This window comes from Perca fluviatilis, chromosome 14 (assembly GCF_010015445.1).
Source record: "Perca fluviatilis chromosome 14, GENO_Pfluv_1.0, whole genome shotgun sequence".
Taxonomy (NCBI): domain Eukaryota; kingdom Metazoa; phylum Chordata; class Actinopteri; order Perciformes; family Percidae; genus Perca; species Perca fluviatilis.
In genome coordinates, this window is record NC_053125.1 from 23,284,173 (window position 1) to 23,302,268 (window position 18,096).

An 18,096-nucleotide genomic window follows, 5' to 3' on the forward strand; every position below is an offset into this window, starting at 1 on the left:
TCATTAGTGTGGTCATTGGCAATCTGGGGCTTTGTAATGACAAGAAAGTAACCTCACAATCCTTATCTGTGTCTAAGGTGTGAAAATGTGTGTAGAGTTTTACAAATCACTGTGTGTAATGTTTTGCAAAAAGGGTGAATCAGACATTGTGTGTAATGTTGTGCAAATCTGTGGAGGTGTTTTGCTCATTGGAGTAGAATTTTGCAAATTGTGTGGAAATTTTCATTTTAGTGTGTAAACAAGTTGTAAAAAACTGTAATTACATTGGCTGTATGTTTGGGGTCATTGTCCTGCTGCGGAATAAATTTGGGGCCAATCATACGCCTCCCTGATGGTATATTATTAATTAGTACTTTTGCTTTTGGTACTTTAAGTGTTGATGCTAATACTTTTTGTCCTATTTTGAATGCAGGACTTTTACTTGTAACAGAGTATGTTTTACACAGGTGATAAAGTGATCAGGTTACTTAACTATGTACCAGTAGGTAGATTTGTTTTGCAGCAAGGACATGACATCCACTGTGACACACAGCTATGAAAACATACTAAAATCTGAAACAAATACTCAAGGTTCAACCAATCCACTTACATTAAAATATCCGAGAATTTCTTCCACCACTGTCCAGCATGTAGGTACATGTATTATTAATTAATGAGTTACTTTCATTTAGAAAACTTGCAGATATTGACTAAAACTTGAAACAACTGAGCAAATACAATTTGAGTTCTTTACTCATCATTGCGCATAGGAAACTGCAAATATAGTTGTTTAAAAAAGAAGGTGATAACTTTTTTTTATGGCTTTGTTATTTTTTATGGTGAACAGAATTCTACCATAAAAAACTAATTAAATGTTACATTAAAATTACACTTCTATTATCCTTTAGGTTACACTAACTATATATCATTTTGTTGGCATTCAAGTAACAAATAGCATTTTTGAGTTTCAGAGTTCATTACAACTGATGACAGGGGTGTGTGTGTGTGTGTGTGTGTGTGTGTGTGTGTGTGTGTGTGTGTGTGTGTGTGTGTGTGTTTCTGTGTGTGTGTTTCTGTGTGTGCGTTTGCAGTTCCCTGTTGTATAATAGATGACAAGATAAGTAACTGTATATAAGATCTGATCTTTCCTTTCTTCAAGCATGAAGCTACAGTTTGACACAATATTCTGCAGCAGGTTTGGTACAAACTCTCTTCTGTTCTTTCCTTTAATGGACTGATAGTTGATATTACCATGGTGCACGATTAACATGTCTGTGTCTCTTTCTCAAAGGTTTATTGAAATCATCACCAACATGAAGATGCTGACTGTGGCTGCCCTTCTTTGTGCCATGATGGCTCTGACCAGTGCTGCTGGTCAGTATTATAAAGAGATGGTATCCTGTGGAATGAATAGGGAGGAATTTGATTTACTTGTCTTGTGATTAACCAAGTTATTATCTTTTATGTTAAACTGTCCAGCTTTTAAGGAAGCCGAGGCCACAAAGGATCTAATAGGTCAGTCGGTTGTCTTTTACATTTTTACTTAAATGCATTTCACTTTGTCCAAGATTCTGTATTAAATTACCAGTTTTCACCTGATAAAACAATTGGTTTATGGAGCTTGATAGTCCTAGTATTAAAGGAAAGTAAGTATGAAATAGAAAATGTATTTATTTCTTACAGATCCCAATTTAGCTACTTGGCCTATATACTTTTCAGTATAATTTCACTTTCTAATGTTACAGGAGAAAAGGTATTTAGGATGAGGACTAACCAATGTGTATGTCAAATGTAATGCTGTGCTGGGTAACACTGACTGCAGTGTAAACTATCCTGAATCTAATAAAGATCAGGAGCCGGCTAACGTTAGCCCATACACTGCTAGCATCCAGGACAAGTGGGGAACTATTGCACAGTGGATGTGCAGGTTTTTGCCAAGTCCAAGTATGTATCTTGCTAATTTAAATATTAGAGCATATCCAAATAGTTCCCAAAGTGTGACACTACAGCTTCCAATCAACTCTAAAGCTGATTGGTAACCAGATGCCACAATAGGGATGATGGGATCTTGTGTTTTTTTTTGCAATGCAATCATTTAAACTTATAAAGATCACGTAGAGACTTTAACCGAAGACTTACCCTTTATTCTCTTATTTGTTCCCAGTAAAGAGTCACCTGGTCAAGAGGGCGACATCTTGTCCCGGCGGTTGGTCTGAGTTCAGAGGTCGCTGTTTCCACTATTTTCCAAGAGCCATGACTTGGTCTAAAGCTGAGGTAATCAGAATTATTTTTGATTCATTGCTTCTATGTAAAGTACATTTTGTGTTGACTTGCACTCTTGGTTAATTGGCGTCTTCTTCTGACTTGGTGTCCTTCACCTCTTCTATTTATTAGTGTCATGGCAACTCCACTAGAGCTGCAGAGATTAATTAATAATTTGTCATTTTTTATAATAATACAACAATACAAACAAGAATACACAGTTAAAACAGGATAAACAGAAACACACAATGAACAGGGGAATAAGGAACAGAAATATACACAACAGGAATATACAAAACCAGAGAATATACAAAACAGGAAACCTACAAAACAAAAACAGGCAACAGAAATGTCCATAACCATCACATTTAGATAATCAGTTGAGTAGTTTTGTTCTAAAAAAACTATTTATTTAACTTTTTTTAACTTTTTAGAACTTTAGTGTGTAACTTTTTATTTATTAATGAACGTCTGTTACATTCAAACCATTGACAAATGAGTTGCTACAAAGCTAATTAAGACTATCAGCTCCACACAACTCTCTCTGTATTTCCCAGTATGATTATGTTCAGAGGATTGTGGAGAATTTTCCCGTGCAGAAACTTGAGTGAAGATAATTACCTCTTCTGAAGAGTCCATCATGTTTTGTTTTTTTAATCCTCCGTGTGTCACGTTCCGCTCCTGTGTCACGCTTGTGTTTTGTTTTTGTTTCAGGTCGTGTTCACATTTCTGTTTTATTGTGAAGGTTCCCTGTTGTTTCTTGTGTTTTCTGTTTACTTCCTGTTGTCAGTGATTGTTCAACCCCGCCCTAATGTTCTGCACCTGTGTCTCATTATCCTTTCTGTTTAGTGTATTTAAGTTCAGTCTTCCCCTTACCCCAGTGCGAGATTGTCTGCTTCCCCTGAGTACAGCCTTCGAGCGTTATTCCCTAGTGTCCCTATCGTTTTGTGTATTCCTTGGATTTCGACTTTTGCCTGTTTGGATTTACCCTTTTGCCTGCCACTTTTGGATACCTTTGCCTGTGAGTGTTGTCTGACTTTTGCAATAAACATTTTGCAACTGCGTACCGTACTGAGTTGTGCATTGTGGGTCCATTTACCTGTGGTTGTGTCAGTACAATCTCGCCACAACATGGACCCCGCCAACTCCGACGAGGTACAGAACGCGCTACGAGCCCAAGGACAGCGGATTCATCAGTTTGAGGAAGTGCTGTCTGCTATCCAGCGGGAGTTGCGTGGATGGCGGAGCGCCAGCAGGGCTTCCAGCGGGCCGGGCACGGCGATCAGGTTTCCCTTCTGTCAACACAGTTCCAGGCTATCCAGTCTGTGTCCACGCCGACCGTCGCTCAAGGCTCCGTTGACACGGTTTCTGCCACTGGACTCCGGGAGGTGTGGATCCTGCTGCTCCGCTCCAGTCATCTGCTGGTTCTCCTGCCATGCCTCACCTGTCTCGTCCCGAGCGTTTCTCCGGTGAGTCTGGTGACTGTCGAGCATTCCTGACGCAGTGTGGTTTACACTTTGAGCTCCAGTCAGTCCATTATCCTACGGACAGAACTAAAATAGCCTACCTGATTTCTCATCTGACTGGACGGGCTGAGGCGTGGGCTACGGCTGAGTGGGCCAGGAATTCGCCTCTGTGCTACTCATTTGCTCTCTTTTCTAAGACTTTTACCCAGATATTCCAGCACGTCACTCCGGGTAGAGAGCGCCCCCGGATGCTGGTACATCTTCGTCAGGGTCGGCGGAGAGTGGCTGATTACGCCATTGAATTCCGACGGTGGCGGCGAGAGAGCGGTTGGAATCAGACTGCTCTTATGGATGCTTTTCTGTGTGGTTTGTCCAGCGCTGAAAGATCACCTGGCCGCATTAGATCTGCCTGAGGACCTCGACGACCGCTTCAGCGCTGGCCGCAAAAATCGACAAACGGTTGTTTGAACAAGAGAAGGAGAGAGGTGCCGTCAAGACTTCATCACGGAATTACGACAGGGGGTTCTTTCCGAGTGGGCGTGGCATGCCCTCATCGCCTCCTCAACCTGTGGGTTCACCGTCGCAGGCTGCAAGGGGGGAGGAGCCTATGCAGCTGGGCAGAGCACGCCTCTCTCCCGAGGAGAGATGGAGGAGGATCCAGGACGGCGTCTGCATCTACTGTGGACAGCGTGGCCATTTCATTGGCCGGTGTCCAGTAAAAGGAGAGGCTCGCCAGTGAAAGAGAGGGTCCTGGTGAGCCATACTTCTGTTACTAACAGCCCCTCTCGCCCCTTATTTACTGTGACAGTTGCCTCCACGGAGATCTCCAGGCCTCTGGAGATTATGGTGGATTCTGGGGCTGACGTCAGTCTCATGGCTATTTCTCTGGCTAGAGAATTGAGACTGAGGTCTATTCCGATTCCTGTTCCGCTGAGTGCTACTGCGTTGGATGGTCGGTTTCTATGGCAGGTAACTCATCGAACCTCTCCTGTCACTCTGAGTTTTCCTGACCATCATACAGAGACTATGACATTTTTCCTGGTTAACTCCTCTCTCCCTCCAGTTATTCTTGGATTTCCCTGGCTCCGTGAACACAACCCTCTTATTGACTGGACCATGGGGGTTGTCACGGGATGGGGGGTGGCTTGTTCCAGTAAGTGCTTCCACTCCAGACCGGCTGGGGGCTCGGAGGGGGTCGTTCCCTCACCCTCCCTGGGTGGGGTGTCTATGGCTCCGGTTTCTACCCCGATTGGCCCTGAACCTTCCGTTCTTCCTGCCGTAAACCCGGAGGTTACGGTGACGGAGAGGGTTCCTGACCTGTCATCTGTACCGTCCTGTTACATGGATTTAGGGGAGGTGTTCAACAAATCCAGAGCCACTGCCTTGCCCCCTCATCGGCCTTATGACTGTCCTATCGACCTGTTGCCTGGGACCGCACCTCCCAAGGGACGTCTGTACTCTCTGTCCTCGCCTGAGATTCGGGCGATGAAGGATTATATTGATTCGGCTTTGGAGGCTGGTATCATCCGACCCTCGTCTTCACCGGCCGGAGCTGGATTCTTCTTCGTGGGGAAGAAGGACGGGTCATTGCGACCCTGTATAGACTACCGTGGACTCAATGACATCACCGTGAAAAACAGGTACCCCCTCCCGTTACTCTCCTCCGCTTTTGAACTGTTGCAAGACGCTACTGTGTTTACCAAGCTTGACTTAAGAAACGCATATCATCTGGTGAGGATTAGGGAGGGGGACGAATGGAAGACTGCCTTTAACACTCCTACTGGACATTATGAGTATTTGGTTATGCCTTTTGGTTTGACCAATGCCCCTGCTGTTTTTCAAGCTTTTGTCAATGATGTTCTTCGAGATATGCTAAATGTCTTTGTGTTTGTGTATCTTGATGACATTCTGATTTTTTCGTGAAACTTGCAGAACATATTAACCATGTCCGTGCCGTTCTACAGAAACTGCTGATCAATGACCTGTTTGTCAAGGCGGAGAAATGTGAGTTTCATGTTCCCAAGGTTTCTTTTCTGGGTTATGTGGTGGCCGAGGGGGTGATGAGCATGGATCCAGAGAAGGTCAAAGCTGTCAAAGAGTGGCCTGTCCCCACTAACCGCAAGGAGGTTCAACGGTTTCTGGGGTTTGCTAATTTCTATCGGAAGTTTATCAGAAATTTCAGTTCGGTAGCTGCACCATTGCATAAACTGACCTCTTCCAAGTCCAGATACAGTGGACCCCTCAAGCGACTCTTCCTTTCGGGTCCTGAAGGAACGTTTTGTGTCGGCTCCTGTTCTTACCATGCCTGATCCCGGCCGACAGTTTGTGGTGGAGGTGGACGCCTCCAATGTTGGGCTGGGTGCTATCCTGTCTCAACGCCTTGCCTCGGATGGTAAGCGCAGCACTTTGTGCTTTTCTCTCCGGAGATTGTCACCGGCTGAAAGGAACTATGATGTTGGCAATCGGGAGTTGCTGGCGGTGAAAGTGGCGTTGGAGGAGTGGAGACACTGGCTGGAGCGGGCGGAGCATCCATTCTTGGTGTGGACAGACCACAAGAACCTGGAGTATCTGCGATCTGCGGGACGGCCTGAACTCCCGTCAAGCCCAGGTGGGCTCTGTTTTTCAATCGTTTCAACTTCTCCCTGTCTTATCGTCCCGGTTCCAAGAATGCCAAACCCGATGCTTTGTCTCGACTGTTTGATACGACTGCTCTCCCTAAATCGGACGAGACCATTCTTCCTGGTTCCTGTGTCATTGGTGCTGTGTCATGGGAGGTGGAGGAGCGAGTGAAACGTGCTACCGTTGACTTACCTGTCCCGGTCGGCTGTCCGCCGGACCGATTATTTGTCCCTCCCGAGCTCAGGTCTCAGGTCGTCCATTGGGCCCACACCAGTTTGCTGTCGTGTCACCCAGGAGTGAGAAGGACCGTGTTTGTGGTGCGACAACGGTTCTGGTGGCCGCCGGGTGCGTGGCATCTGTCAAGGAGTATGTGGCGGCCTGCCCTGTGTGTGCCCGACACAAGTCTTCGCATCAACCCGCTGCTGGATTACTTCACCCTCTTCCAGTGCCCTCTCGACCTTGGTCGGACATATCTCTGGATTTCGTCACAGGTTTGCCCCTTTCTGAGGGAAATACTACTATCCTCACCATTGTTGACAGATTTTCCAAAATGGTTCATTTTGTTCCATTGCCCAAGTTACCCTCCGCTACGGAATTGGCGGAGGTTATGCTTTCCAATGTGTTCAGGCTTCATGGACTTCCCAAGGACGTGGTGTCAGATCGGGGACCCCAGTTCATCTCTCGCTTCTGGAGGGCGTTCTGCAATCTCCTGGGGGCTACCGTTAGTTTGTCCTCGGGATATCACCCCCAATCTAATGGCCAGTCGGAGCGCCTAAATCAGGAGTTGGAGGTGGGGTTAAGATGTTTGACCGCCAGGAATCCTGCTAGCTGGAGCAAACAGCTGATTTGGGTGGAGTACGCCCACAACACACTGCCCTGCTCCTCGACCGGCCTTTCTCCGTTCCAGTGTGTTTACGGTTACCAGCCTCCGCTCTTTGCTGATCTGGAGTGGGAGGTTGGAGTTCCATCTGCCCAGGCCTTGGTTCGCCGTTGTCGGAGGACGTGGACCTGGGCGCGACGGGTTCTGCTCCACAAGTCCTCTATGTACAAGAGAGCTGCTGATCGTCGTCGATCCCGAGCTCCTGTCTACGCAGAAGGCCAGAACGTTTGGCTGAGTACCCGGGACCTTCCTCTTCGGGTGGAGAGCCGTAAGTTGGCCCCTCGCTTTGTAGGACCGTTCCCTGTCAAAAAGGTTGTAAATCCTGTTGCTGTGAAATTGAAGCTCCCCAGGTCCATGCGTGTGCACCCCACGTTCCACGTCAGTCGTGTGAAGCCAGTCCTGGAAAGCCCGCTGGTGCCTGCGACCCCCGCTCCCCCTCCTCCGCGCATGATTGATGGCGGCCCTGCTTACACCGTGAAGAGGCTTCTGGCTGTCAGGAGGCGTGGCAGGGGTCGTCAGTTTCTCGTGGACTGGGAGGGGTACGGCCCTGAGGAGAGGTCTTGGGTATCAGCCAGTAACATACTGGACCCTGATCTCATTCGTGACTTTTACCGGTTGCACCCGGAGGTTCCTGGGCCGTCCGGTGTCGGCCTTTGAGGGGGGGGTACTGTCACGTTCTGCTCCTGTGTCACGCTTGTGTTTTGTTTTTGTTTCAGGTCGTGTTCACATTTCTGTTTTATTGTGAAGGTTCCCTGTTGTTTCTTGTGTTTTCTGTTTACTTCCTGTTGTCAGTGATTGTTCAACCCCGCCCTAATGTTCTGCACCTGTGTCTCATTATCCTTTCTGTTTAGTGTATTTAAGTTCAGTCTTCCCCTTACCCCAGTGCGAGATTGTCTGCTTCCCCTGAGTACAGCCTTCGAGCGTTATTCCCTAGTGTCCCTATCGTTTTGTGTATTCCTTGGATTTCGACTTTTGCCTGTTTGGATTTACCCTTTTGCCTGCCACTTTTTGATTCCTTTGCCTGTGAGTGTTGTCTGACTTTTGCAATGAACATTTTGCAACTGCGTACCTGAGTTGTGCATTGTGGGTCCATTTACCTGTGGTTGTGTCAGGCAGCAGGATGAATGAATGTCCTTCAGGGAGGGGAAGGTGAAGCCGATGATCCTCTGCGTGGTGTTGACCACTATCTGGAGCTTCTTGCCGACGTCGTTCTTCCTGAGCGCTCTCAGGAAGTGCAGGCGTTGCTGTGCCTTTTTAATAATAGCTGTGGTGTTTGCCGTCCAGGAGAGGTCGGCAGAGCTCATGGTGCCCAGGAAGGTGAAGGTGTGGAACCTCTCTACACAGTCTCCATTGATGTAGAGTGGGCGCAGATCTGCCCTGTGCTTTCTGAAGTTCAGAATGATCTCCTTGGTCTTTGCTGTGTTCAGAGCCAGGTTGTTAGCCAAGCAGCACTTGGACAATTCCAGGACCTAGTCTCTGTAGTCTGACTCGTCTCCCTCAGAGATCAGCCCCACCGCCGTTGTGTCGTCAGCAAACTTCAGTATGGTGTTGCTGGTGTGGATGGGTCTGCAGTCGGCGGCATAGAGGGTGTAGAGCACTGGGCTCACTACACACCCTCGTGGGGAGCCCGTGCTCAATGATCGGATGGAGGAGAGGTTGGGTCCGAGTTTTACTGTCTGGGGTCTGTTAGTGAGAAAGTCCTTGATCCAGGAGCAGGTGAGTGGGTGGAGTGCCCAGATCAGACAGTTTGTTGACCAGGATGTCGGGGATGATTGTGTTGAAGGCTGAGCTGTAGTCAATGAAGAGCATCCTGACATAGCTCTCTCTGTGCTCCAGGTGGCTCAGCGCGGTGTGTAGGGTGATGGCTATAGCGTCCTTAGTCAATCTATTTGCTCTGTAAGCGAATTGGTGTGGGTCGAAGGAGGGACGAAGACAGTCTTTGATGTGACCCAAGACCAGCCGTTCCAGGCACTTGGTGATGATGGGTGTTGGTGTCACTGGGCGGTAGTCATTAAGGCTGGGCGCATTTGACTTTTTGGGTACAGGGATGATGTTGGCCGACTTCAGACAGGCTGGGATGGTAGCCTGTGTCAGGGAGAGGTTGAAGATGCTGGTTTGCACATTAAGTGCTTTGGGGGCCTTCTGTAAGTTATTTTGGGGTACAATGGTTCAGGAGAAAGCTGTATGCAGCAATAAAGGAGGCCAAGCAGTCCGCTCGCTCCAAACAGGCACGTTTTCAGCGCTCACTGCACTAGTTACCTTAAAACCTCTCAGTATAAAATAAGCATTTGGTCAGGAAAGAATTTCAGAATTATTTTCTAGCAATAAGTTGTATTTTCCTGCAATTTCCTTGACAGTATTACAGTGATATTACTCCATGATTATTGTAAAAACGTAGCCTTAATAATGACGAGCTTATAGCACTATTATTACTCTCACTAATATTCTTGGTGAAAAATGCTTTGACTCAACAAGTAAAGGTGATCATGCTTCAACACTGGGGGTAAAAGTAGCATTTTTGATTGTTTTGGCTCTGTTCCCCAGTTCCATGGAATCTCCAGACAAGGTCCTTAGATAAACCATACCAGTCATGGCCAATTGGTTTTTAACCTGTATTTACCCACGGTAACGCCCTCTGTCAAAAGAATACAGTTACAATATTTGCACCTGGCAGCAGCTCCACTTGAGCCATCATCATCATCATCATCATCATCATCTCTACTTCCTCTTGTTCTGTCCTCAAACGGGCTCTCTTTAGAAATATCACTAACAAATCTTTTTCTCTCGTCAACTCCATATACATCTGCAACTGTTTTCTGTGAAAATGCTGATGAAGCCCCCCCCCCCCAAAAAAAAAAAAAATCTGTGTTGGTGCCTCTTGTGTTAAGTTCTTTTCTAAATTTGTTTCAAGGAAATTCCAGAAAAATACAACTTAATGCTGAAATTCTTTTTATTTTATTTATTGTCAAGATATAACCTTGCATTACATAAATTACAATGAGCATTTAAAGTTAAGATAAAACCTGTTTTTCAATTCTTTGCAAACACATTTGCCATATCAACTTTAAGAGGTACATGTCAGGTATTAAGTAGATAAAACGTGAGATAGGATGATCTTCCAGTGGAGAAAGCGTTCTAAAGTGCCTTCTAGTGGAGAAAATTTGATAAAGTTCCGTTTAGGATGTCCTTCCAGTAGATAAAACGTGATGAAGTGCCTTCTAGAGTGCTGTTTCAGTGGAGAAAACACAATGCTGTGCCATAGATGCTAGAATATTAGTTGGTTAAATAGTTTCCTGTGTATTTTCATTATAAAGCGGTAGTAGTTCTACTTAGAATAATTTCAATTTTAACCAGGGTTTGGAACTGTTTCATCGTAAATTAATCATGACTGACTGCTCGTACCTGACCGCAAGCAGCTTTGCACTTTCATAAAATGTTGTACTTTATCATTTAATATAATCATGTAATCTTTATGTTTTAGCTTCTCCAACTATCTATTGTCTGAACAGTTTGTCTTGACACGTTGTCATGCTCCCAGGAAAGATCATGTTCTACAGGATCTTTCACAAGCCATTGATTTTTATACACAGAGATGGAGTAGGTGGAGATATTATAGATGGATAAAGATCGCCCCACAAACCTACATGAGAACACTTCACTGTCCCGTTTAATTGTAGGAATTCTGCTTTGTGCTACTCTGTGGGGTTTGGTAAAATTGCAGGCCTACTTAAGAGCAGCTTTTATACACATGGTCTTGTATCTAATATTAGGCTACATATAGTTTTACATTAGTCACTTACTTATAAAATGTTAAAGGCCTTAGTTTAATCATTTAATCCGAAAAAAATAGTTAGGCCAGTACAATTTTACCAGTATGTCTGCACCAGCCTGTTCTCATGAACTATACGTACCAAAAGCTACAAAAAGTTAAGCACTGTAATTCGTATGATGTATACGTTTTTCTTGCTGAATAAAGCACATTGACTGTTGCTGTATAAGAACGCTGCTGGCCGCGTAGGGAGGTGGCCGGAGAGGATGGGTGGGCGTTAACATACAGGACTTACAGGCCAGGGAGAGAAGTTCCCCCTTCCTTACTTATTGTACTAATTAAAGTACAATAATATACAGTATTGTGCAAAAGTTTGAGGCAGGTATGGAAAAAAATGCTGTAAACTAAGAAAGCTTTCAAAAATGGAACTGCTAATAGTCATAAATAAACAAAATGCAGTGAATAAACAGAAGAGACATCTAAATCAAATTAATATTTAGTGTGTCCTCCCTTTGCCTTCAAAACAGCATCAATTCTTCTAGGTACACTTGGACACAATTTTTGAAGGAACTCAGCAGGTAGGTTGATCCAAATATCTTGGAGAACTAACCACAGATCTTCTGCAGATGTAGGCTTCCTAAAATCCTTGTGTTTCTTCATATAATCCCAGACACACTCGATGATGTTGAGATCAGGGCTCTGTGGGGGCAGATTCTACTAACAGTAGGACTTATGGAATTGTGAGAGAAATCCAGTACTTCAGCAACAGTCTAAAGTACTAGTAGTCTCTGGCCATGGACAAAAATGCTTTAAATTACTTGGACGAACGGATAAACAACTCCACTCTACTGTGAGATCAGTTTTAAAAAGGGGGTTCAATTAGCAATTAGTCAAAAAGAAATAATCTCTTATCTGCATATGATAGGGGGGATGTGAATCGGGATTAATGTTCTGTTGTTTACCTAAGTACCAACGTGTCCATTGGCTACTTGTGTCAAACGTTTGTTGAGAAGGAAAGGGGAATGTATCAGTAGAACTGCATTTTATTGATAATGTGGAATTATTAATTATATATTCTTTATTTATTGTAATAATAATAATATGGAAGTATTAATGTAACGGTGATTGTCTTGTTTTATCTTTTGTGTGGACCACAGGAAGAATAGGTGTTACTTCGGTAACAACTAATAGGGATCCTAAATAAATGAATAAAAACAAATACCATCACTTCCAGGACTCGTTGTTCTTCTTTACACTGAAGATAGTTCTTAATGACATTGTCTGTATGTTTGGGGTCTGCTGCAGAATACATTTGGGGCCAATCATACACCTCCCTGATAGTATATGATTCTGCACAAAAAGTACTTTTGCTATTGGTACTTTAAGTGTTGATGCTAATCCTTTTTGTCCTGCAGATATTGACTAAAACTTGAAACAGCTGAGCAAATATCATTTTAGTTCTTTACTCATCATGGCACAGAGGAAACTGTGTGTGTGTGTGTGTGTGTGTGTGTGTGTGTGTGTGTGTGTGTGTGTGTGTGTGTGTGTGTGTGTGTGTTGGTTGTGTGTGTTTGTTGGTTTGTGCCCTCAGTTCCCTGTTGTGTAATAGATGACAAGATAAGTAACTGTATATAAACTCTGATCTGCAGGTTTGGTACAAACTCTCTTCTGTTCTTTCCTTTAATGGACTGATAGTTGATATTACCATGGTGCATGATTAACATGTCTGTGTCTCTTTCTCAAAGGTTTATTGAAATCATCACCAACATGAAGATGCTGACTGTGGCTACCCTTCTTTGTGCCATGATGGCTCTGACCAGAGCTGCTGGTCAGTATTATAAAGAGATGGTATCCTGTGGAATGAATAGGGAGGAATTTGATTAACTTATCTTGTGATTAATCAAGTTATTATCTTTTATGTTAAACTGTCCAGCTGTTAAAGAAGCCAAGGCCACAAAGGATCTAATAAGTCAGTCGGTTGTCTTTTTATCTTGCTAATTTGACATTGGAGCACGTCAGAATAGTTCCCAAAATGTGAAACTACACCTTTCAAATCAACTCTAAAACTGACTGCTAACCAGAGGCCAGAATAAGGATGATAGGATCTTGTCTTTTGTTTTTTTGCAATGCAATAATCTAAACTTAGAGAGATCACGTAGAGACTTTAACCAAAGACTTACCCTTTATTCTCTTATTTGTTCCCAAAACAAGTCAAACGAGACATTTGAGGACGATGTCTTGGGCTCTGGGAAACACTGATCGTCATCACCATTTTCTGACAATTTATAGACCAAACAACTAATCGATGAATCGAGAAAATAACCAACATATTAATCAACAATGAAAATAATTGTTAGTTGCAGCCCCTTAACTCCTGTCTGTTTATCAGAAAAACTGTCAGTCCCTGGGTGGGAATCTTGCATCAGTGCATAACATGTCATAACATATTTGAGTACCATGAGTTTCAGAGGATGATGGCCACCACTTTAAGTATAAAGTATAAAGAAGCATGGCACGGAGGCTCTGATGCCCAAGAGGTAGGTAACACCCTGCTTCACATGATACAGTAACAATATTTGCACTTGGCAGCAGTTCAACTTGAGTTTTTTTAGCCCTAATATACACAGAGGTGGAGTAGGTGGAGATATTAATTTTCAAAGCAAATATAGAAAGATAAATCACTGTATATAAGAGCTGGTGTTTCTCTTGTTCATCACCTCCACACAGGAACACTGAAGCTGACACTGAGAAGAAAGAAGATAATCCTGCAGAAGGTTTGCTTCATCTCTTTTCTCACTCCCTTGTTTCTTATGCTCTGTTGTCTCCTATTATCATCTCTACTTCCTCTTGTCCTGTACTCGAAGGGGCTCTCTTCAGAAATATCACTAACACATCTGTTTCTCTTTGTTGAAGATCATTTTTGCATCATCTCAACCATGAAGGTGCTGATTGTGTCTCTACTGGTCTGTGCCCTGATGGCTCTGACCAGAGCTGCTGGTGAGTATTAACTGTGGTTTGTAAGACCAGAAACTGTCCACATGCTTTGTCACTTATTTAGTTAGTCTTCTCTAAATATGTCCTGTTATTTACTGACATCCATGCAGCGTTCCTCCTGCTCTGTTGCTTCTTTTATTTATCATTACTATCAATATTTCCTGAAAAAGAGGCCGATGCCGCCTCCTCTTTTATTCTGTCTGGACATTGGAGAGATTTGTTATTCATGGGTCAAAGTCCTATCAAACTGACCATAAGAGGAATTACTTTAGGACTGGAAGTAAACAATCTTGTCCTTCTTCACTGTAAAGAATAGGGAGCCCATAGAGTTCAGTCACTAAGTTCTGTGTCAAACCTCCAGCTGTTCCAGAAGCAGAGCCGGGTAAGAAGACAGGACCACTCGTTCAGGAAGGTGAGTTGGTATTTGTTCAGATTTTACAGAAACACATTCTTATGATCAGCTCTGCAAAGTGTTTGTGTCTTTCACCTTTTACAGCTGAAACTTTAACGGTTTTGGCCTATCTCATTGACATCATTTCCAGCTGCAGCTGTCTCTGTGAAAATGAAAAAACCTTCGTTGTTGCCTCTTGTGTTCAGTTCTTTTCTAAATTTGTTTTCAGGGAAAAGTCACATCGTCGAGAAGTCTTCATCTTGTCCCAGAGGTTGGACTCGCTACAACGGTCGCTGTTTCCTTTACGTTCCAACAGCCATAACTTGGGCTAAAGCTGAGGTAATCAGGATGATTGTTGATTCACTGCTTCTACGTAAACTTTATTTTGTTTGTGTTGACTTGCACACGTGGTTATTTGGCGTCTTCTTCTGACTTGTTGTCCTTCAACCTTTCAATTTATTAGTGTCATGGCAAGTCCACTAGAGCTGCAGACATTAATCGAAAAAAAGTAATTTTAATAGAAAAAATGTCAACATTTCTTTGATTCCAGCCTCTTTAATGTGTTCTAGTTTCTTCACTCTTCTGTGACAGTAAACTGAATATCTTTGAGTTGTGGACAAAACAAGACATTTGAAGACGTCATCTTGGGATTTGGAAAACACTGATCGACATTTTTTACCATTTTCTGACTTTTGTAGACCAAACAACTAATCGATTAATAAACAATGAAAATCATTCTTTGTTGCAGCCCCTAAACTCCTGTCTGTCTGTCTGTTTATCAGAGAAACTGTCAGTCCCTGGGTGGGAACCTTGCATCAGTGCACAACATACAGGAATACCTATGGATTCAGAAGCTGATAGCGACCACCAGTCATAATTCTAAAGAAACATGGATCGGAGGCTCCAATGCCCAAGAGGTAGGCTTTTCTTATATATGAGTACATATGATCTGACAGTTATTTCACTGTAATATTCTGTTCTCTTGTCTCTAGGGCGGTATTTGGCTGTGGAGTGATGGTTCACGTTTCATCTACGTGAACTGGTGTCCTGGACAGCCTGACAACTATCAGGGAAGTCAGCACTGTTTACAAATGAACTATTCAGGTAAATCAAATTACATTATATTTATTGAGAGGTTAGAGTTTTAACACTTAAGGCGAAACATTACATGCAAAAATATAGTTTTTTTCATGCATTGGTCAATTCTAAGATTACCTTGAGAGGCAATTACAGAATGTAAATACATTGAATAACTATTAATTATACTTTAAAGAGCCCCTATTATACTTCCTTTCAGCGTCATATATGCATTCTTGAGGTATACTTGACATAGCTTTACATGTTTAGGTTTACGTGCTTATGTCTGAGGTTTTGGCCCGCCTTCCTGTAAAGCCCAGTCTGCTCTGATTGGTCAGCTGGCCCACTGGGCGGGTTGTGCTGGCTCAGGCAGCACCTATGGGTAGCACATATGAAAAACTGGCCTGGCTTTCTCAATCAATAACATTAGGCACGTTCGCCTGTAAAGTGGACGAGAGCAGGCGGCAGCAGCAGTGGGCGGTCGCAAAAATCCGCTGTCAAGTCGGACAGTTGACAGCTGTCTCCAGCAGCCTTTAGGCTGAACAAGTCACAGAACCACTCACATCCTGTTTGGTCCAATTACGATAAAATGTTATCAAACCCATATATCAGCTTGCACACAGTCTCCAGTTGTTTCCTCCTGTGTTTTTGGTTTTTGCAGACGGAAAATGCTGGGATGATGTCCAGTGTTATAGCAATCACCCATTTGTCTGCAGCAAGAAAATCTGATGATTCCTGGGCTGACACAGAGGCATCAAGTACCTGTCGAGAGCACAGATACTGTTTTTGTGTCATCAATCTCATATATATAACGTAAAGGCTCTATATCTCATTTCATATCTTTATCTTTTCTATCGCTGTAACACTACCAAAGGATTGAAGAGACAAGTGACATACAGGAGCTGGATTGTCTCTTAGGCCTAAGAGCGGACTGAACGAGTTATGAAAATAATGCTTTTAGCAAAACTGTATTCTGTCTGGAGAGTGAACTGATCTTTATTGTCTTTCAGTATGCAAAATTAAAACACTCAAGCATCTAAACCAGCTGGTCTGTGAGTCTGTGTTAAATCTAGTAGTTTGTTTTAAAACTTCTTACATTTCAAAGAAATCTGACTCTAACATCATTAAATATCATTATGCACATACACTTTTTCGAGTATTGGGTGGGCGTTTCTATCACAAAGATATTTCGTTAATGATGCATCAACCATCACATGGACCTTCCTGTTTGCAACAGTGTGTCAGAATCCTTTTTGTTCTGCTTAATAGTGCCGCCCTCTGGACAAACTTTGTGTAATGACAGAGGCAGAACATCCATGAAGCCTCTCAGTACTGCCATATCACCACCTGGTTCCACTGAAGGCAGCTTTACTATTAAAGCTGTAGTGTATTCAAATACAAAGCTTGATTTGTGAACACAACACCTGACATATAACTTTTTAAAAGAATTTATGGCAAACGTGTCAGCAAACAAAACGGTAAGTACATGGAGGTATTGATAAAAAGCCGGTCTGTGAATCTGATGAATCCTACATGGCACCAGAACATTACATTACATTACATGTCATTTAGCGGACGCTTTTAATAATAATAATAATAATAATTTATACTTTATTAATCCCGCAAGGGGGAATTCCAATGTTTTCGCTCTGTTGTTATTACACACAGGTCTGAATTACACACACATGCTCAGAACCTATACATGCACTAATGGAGAGATGTCAGAGTGAGGGAGCTGCCCATGGAAAGGCACTCCGAGGAGTTGGGGGTTCAGTTAAACCCAGGTCTCCCACACCAAAGGCATGTGTCATATCCACTGCGCCATCACCACCACAATACCATACAATACGCAGAATACACACAAAAGTTGAAAATTGAAATGCACAACGGGAAAAAGAATTTACATCCATTCTTAAGAAAGTCTTAACTTAACGTGTAAGTTTAAGATTAAAGATTTTCAATTTAAAATATATTAATGTTTTGTTGCATAATGATACATTTCACATTACACAAACGCATACAGCATGTTCAGCTATTGTCTAAAACACAACTTGCAATTTTAATAAAATTATTTAATTTTATCTTTAATGAAGAAAAAAATATAATTAAACAGTCCTGCAATGAGTCCACCTTCTTGAAAGTTATAATGTTCATATTTTGTCTTAGAGAGGTGCTTATTTAATATGACCATTTTGTAGGATGTAGTTTGTTAAACTGTGTTATACTGACAGGTGCTTTTATTTTGTCAACCCCATTTCTAACAGAAACACCTCTTTGTAAACTGCAATTTGTTCATGCTATACATTTAAGTGATAAGTCATAAAAATCTGGTATTTCACTGACTTTTTCTTTAATTGGTTGTGTGCATATATAATTAAAACCCAAGCAGAAAATACTTAATTTGTATTCATTAGATTAGATTTTAATATATCATGTAGGCTCCTGCTACATATGTGTCAACACAATAAAGTTTTCCTAATCTTGGGATAATTAACCTTGTTTGTGAGACATTTCTGGAGGGTGTTGTAAAATAACACGACACATGCAGCTAGAGAAATACCAAAAAAACAAAACACTGTTAAAAAACAACATCAAAAACCATGAAGTAAATTTTCTCTGACATATATCAGACATATTCAAATGTATAATTCACTGTTTG

At 42.8% G+C, this 18,096-nt stretch overlaps 1 protein-coding gene across 2 annotated transcripts; it reads left to right on the forward strand.

Moving 5' to 3' along the window:
• The first annotated feature begins 12,733 nt into the window (after positions 1-12,733).
• LOC120573356 (type-2 ice-structuring protein-like) lies at positions 12,734-16,478 on the forward strand. 2 transcript variants are annotated; one of them, XM_039823052.1, is made up of 7 exons: positions 13,643-13,749; positions 13,889-13,972; positions 14,331-14,381; positions 14,590-14,699; positions 15,143-15,277; positions 15,353-15,464; positions 16,099-16,478. In XM_039823052.1, exons 2-7 carry the CDS (start codon positions 13,912-13,914, stop codon positions 16,164-16,166), a joined length of 537 nt encoding a protein of 178 aa, XP_039678986.1. In that variant the 5' UTR covers positions 13,643-13,749; positions 13,889-13,911; the 3' UTR covers positions 16,167-16,478. The 2 variants fall into 2 exon arrangements, with proteins under 2 accessions (XP_039678987.1, XP_039678986.1); XM_039823053.1 differs by lacking the exons at positions 13,643-13,749; positions 13,889-13,972 and adding an exon at positions 12,734-12,803.
• The last annotated feature ends 1,618 nt before the right edge of the window (positions 16,479-18,096 follow it).